This window comes from Impatiens glandulifera, chromosome 5, assembly GCF_907164915.1.
Source record: "Impatiens glandulifera chromosome 5, dImpGla2.1, whole genome shotgun sequence".
NCBI classification, from domain to species: domain Eukaryota; kingdom Viridiplantae; phylum Streptophyta; class Magnoliopsida; order Ericales; family Balsaminaceae; genus Impatiens; species Impatiens glandulifera.
In genome coordinates this window covers 6765005-6769342 of record NC_061866.1, presented here as the reverse complement: position 1 = coordinate 6769342, position 4338 = coordinate 6765005, and the positions used below count along the sequence as shown (strand labels likewise).

Below are 4338 nucleotides of genomic sequence, written 5' to 3'. Positions count from 1 at the left end.
ATATATTATAAAATAAAATAAAAAATATAACATAATTTCTAAGTATATTAATAATATATACCTTAATTTTTTCATATATCCTAAATCTTTCTAATTTATAATATCTTAAATATTTATTTTACTAATTTTCTATTCTCTAATTATTTCATCAAAATTTTCATATTTATTTTTCTATTTCTGGAATAAGTAAAATATCTTTCTCTTTAATTTTATTATTTTAATTCTTTTCATAATTTTCATGTTCTTAATTGGTATAATTGTTAATTTAATTATGTGTATGATATTTATAATTGATTTTATGTATGATTGATAATGTAGAATTTTAAGAATTTATCATGTTATAATTACTTAATTTTTTCTTCTACTATTTTTTAATATTTTTCAACCTTATATTCAATTGTTCGATAAAATACTTAATCTTAAAAATTATGTATATAAAAAAATAAAACATCAATATGCTTGAAAAAAAATTGATATCTTCATTCTTTAATAAAATAGATTGTCAAACTAGTAAAGGCTCTCTAGAACAAAAAAAATCATCGACTCATTTAATAGTGATTATATTTACAAACTTACAACGAAATTAAACGTATTATTAACTTTGAAATATGAATTGATACATTATAAACTTGATGATGCTAAATTTGAAGATTTTTACACTTGTTGAGTCGTGTCAACAATTGACCGAGAGTGGGTGATCAAAAATTTATGTTATGTTAACTAAATTGATTCATCTTGTTTTAACATTACCTATTTTTACCACTACTATTGAGCGAATATTTTTAACAATGTAAGAGATGAAGGCAGAACATTCCAATAAAATAAATAATAATTTTCTTACTAAACTTATTTAAATATTATAATTTTTTTAATATATATAATTTATTACATTAAATTTTAACCCACACAACTTTAATTCTTGGATCAGTCTCTCCTATATGATATCAGTCATCCTTGTCATATAGCAGTTGATCTTTCGAATATGAATGATTCTTTCTCCTAAGTAGATATGAAGTCTTGATTGATTTTATTTAATTAATACTTGTGATTTTAGAAGATTTGTTAAAGTATAATATGAGAGCATCCACAATTTTTCATAAGTTAGCATTTGTGTTAGACTTCAATTTACAAAATGTAATAATATATAAAAAAAAAAAAAAAAAAAAAAAAAAAAAAAAAAGTGACCGACCAGCCATTATCTTGATTACTTGTGTTGTAACAAGAAAAAGAAAGAGACATGTCACCATATCCCTCATTTTTCATTGCTCATATGTGTGGATTTTGTTGAATTTTCTTTGGAAATATTAAATGAACTATACAAAAGTCCATCATCGAGTATCGATTTTAAGATTCACATGTTTAAAAAATAAAAAAATACTTAAAATTCTGCTCATCTTTTGTTTATTTATAATATATATATATATATATATGTAAATATTTTAGTAAAAATTCTTATAGTTTAAAATTATTTTAGTTAAATCAAAATTAAAAATTATTATTGTAGTAAGTATATACAAATAATATTAAACTAATAATAATTATATTGAAAAATTAATGAAACACATCATTTAAATTGTGTATTCAATTGTGTTATATAAAATCTATATTGTTTCAAATATGACTAACTATGTGTCAAAAATATTCCCTTCTTGAAGTTTGATAGTGGGTAAATTGTGTCTTTATTGTTCTTGAGTTCATCTTCAACTAATTTGATTTTTTATTGACCCCTTTTTCTTTTTTTTATCAAAATTAGAATGGTTAGGAAGCTATAAGTATAAACACCAAAATTATGATATACACAAATTAAATAAGTATTAGTAATGTGATTTTTTAACAAATGCAAAATTTAATATTTTAAATCTTTTGTTATTATTATTATTATTATTATTATTATTATTATTATATATATATATATATAACTTTTAAAAATATATTAAAAACTAACTAAGTAACTAATCCATTTATTTTGAATTGGTATATAATCATTTTTACTCTTCAGAAAAATTAATTAATTAAAAGTAAAGGATTATGAGATGAGTTCACAGCTTTTATCACCTTCGAGTATGTAAATGAGTTTTCAGAGGTAAAATTAGGAGAGAATTTTTAAAATAATCCTGAAATGAATTAAAAAAATGTTGATTAGTGTTGTTTGAGAATGTATATATTTTTTGATAAAAATAATTAACTAATTGAATGATATGATAAATAATAAAATTAATAAAATAATGCTGGATTATAGTTGAATTAAAAAAAAACTAAAAAAGGCATATAATAAATTAATAAAATTATTTAAAAATTAGTAATTTGTAATTATTATGATTATTTAATTTTAAAAAGTGTGTAGTTTATTTTATTTTGATAAGAAAGGTTTGACTAAATTAAATGTAACTTTTTTAATGAAAAAATAATTTTTTGATTAATTTAATTTATATAGTAAGGAGAGGGTTATTTAAGGAAAAAAATCAATACAATCTTATTTAATATATTTTTTTTAAGTATAAAAGTAAAATAAGAATAATTTAATATTTTAATAATGGAATTATAAATGACAAAAAGATACAGGATTTGTCTCCTATTCAGTCATTGGGAAGTATCTGGTCGGCTCTCTCTCAAAGGTAACCTCTTCCCTCTCTTAGATCCAATCTTTCTTGCTTATAAAACTTGTAAAAAAAAAAACCCAAATCTCCATTTCAATTTACACTCTGTTTAGAAATAACCCATATGGATATCGAAACCGGAGAAAGAATCGGTGCCGGAGAAACCAGTGATCGGAGCATTTGTTCTTCTGAGGAAGAAGGGTCCTGCATTTCTCAGTTCTTCTCCACTTATGATGGGTATTCATGTTATGAAGATCATATCTTTGTTAATAGTGATTCTGATCAGTATGGAATTCCGGATTCCCCGAGGATTTCGGCGGCGGCGGTTTCGAATTGCTTTGAAGGTGATGATGATGATGATGATGATGAGATGGTGGTGGTACATTTGGAGAAATTAGTTGTGGAGAAAGATTGTAGAATATGTCATTTGACATTGGATGATGATCATAATGGTAATAATAATTCTGATTCTGGAATTGCAATTCAATTGGGTTGTTGTTGTAAAGATGATTTGGGTGCTGCACATAAACATTGTGCTGAAACTTGGTTCAAGATCAAGGGAAATACGTAAGTTTCTTAATTTCTCTTTGATTTTGATTAATGTACTAGATCTTATCTTATGTTATTGAAATTTGGGTTTAAGTTTATTTGTGTAAAAATAGATTATTTAAAGAAAGAAATGAATATATAATGAGAAGGAATATAGAGAATAAGAAAAAGTAAAGTAGATGAAAAAAGTGGAAGTAAGGAAAGAACTAGGGACTAAAAGTGATTTTCCTCTTTTTTAGGCTTTTTTAAACTCGGAGTTTTCTTCTTATCGTCTTTCATATTCTTCTTTTTCTTTTAACAATTTTAGGTTGTTGTTTGATTCTTGGTTATTTCATATTTTTGTTTCATTTTTTGAAAAAGGTTATGTGTTTGATATGACAAGAAAGTATGATTTGGGTTTTAAATTAGTTAAATTATTTTCAAGTTATAAATATATGTGTAAAAATGAATTTATACTTGTATCTCAATTCTAGTTATGGAATTATTAAAATTGTAGCTGAAATGTTTAATTTTTCTTTTGTAAGTTAGAATGATTATAATTTCAGACTTTCTTAGTATATGCTTGTTTTGAAAAGTCTATTTCATTATTAATTGATGCATTGATCATATTTATTGACAGAATATGTGAAATATGTAACTCAATTGCGCGAAATGTTTTCGAGAATGAGACGACAACAGTAGTCCATCAGCGAGATGTGCAGACAGCTGTTTCTTCTTCATCTTTGTCTTTACCTTCTTCCTCGGCTGAAGACAGAAGTTGTTTGAATGGGCACAAGCTAGTGAATTTCCTTCTTGCTTGCATGGTTTTTGTATTTCTTGTATCTTGGCTGTTTCATTTCAACATCCCAACATAATTTAACAAGATCAGTTTCAGTTAAGATTATTTGAATGGTTGGTTTCATTAAGTTTTAAGATTATAAGTTTTAAGATCATACATTTTTCTTTAATCATTTAGAATACTTATTTAGTTGTTTTTAAGATTATTATGTGTGAATCTTTATATTAACCGTTATGGATGATGCAGGGCGGATCTATGTAACCAAATATATATATATATATATATATTTTCGGTACAGAAGTGACATTACTTCCTAATTTTTTATTTTTTTGAAAAAAAAAAAGTTTATCCACTCTCATTTTAATTATAATTTTTTCGTTATTATTTTAAACAAATTTCCAAATATTTTTTATA

The 4338-nt window shown here is 23.6% G+C and overlaps 1 protein-coding gene across 1 annotated transcript; it reads left to right on the top strand.

Annotated features, from left to right (window-relative positions):
* The first annotated feature begins 2595 nt into the window (after positions 1–2595).
* LOC124940712 lies at positions 2596–4061 on the top strand. The gene is made up of 2 exons (XM_047481247.1): positions 2596–3164; positions 3766–4061. Exons 1-2 carry the CDS (start codon positions 2722–2724, stop codon positions 3998–4000), a joined length of 678 nt encoding a protein of 225 aa, XP_047337203.1. The 5' UTR covers positions 2596–2721; the 3' UTR covers positions 4001–4061.
* The last annotated feature ends 277 nt before the right edge of the window (positions 4062–4338 follow it).

Excerpts from the sequence above, each read along its gene's own strand:
- LOC124940712 (XM_047481247.1), top strand. The coding sequence starts at position 2,722 with ATGGATATCGAAACCGGAGAAAGAATCGGTGCCGGAGAAACCAGTGAT. Across the intron at positions 3,165-3,765 it reads TTCAAGATCAAGGGAAATAC|AATATGTGAAATATGTAACT; the intron begins GTAAGTTTCTTA and ends ATTTATTGACAG.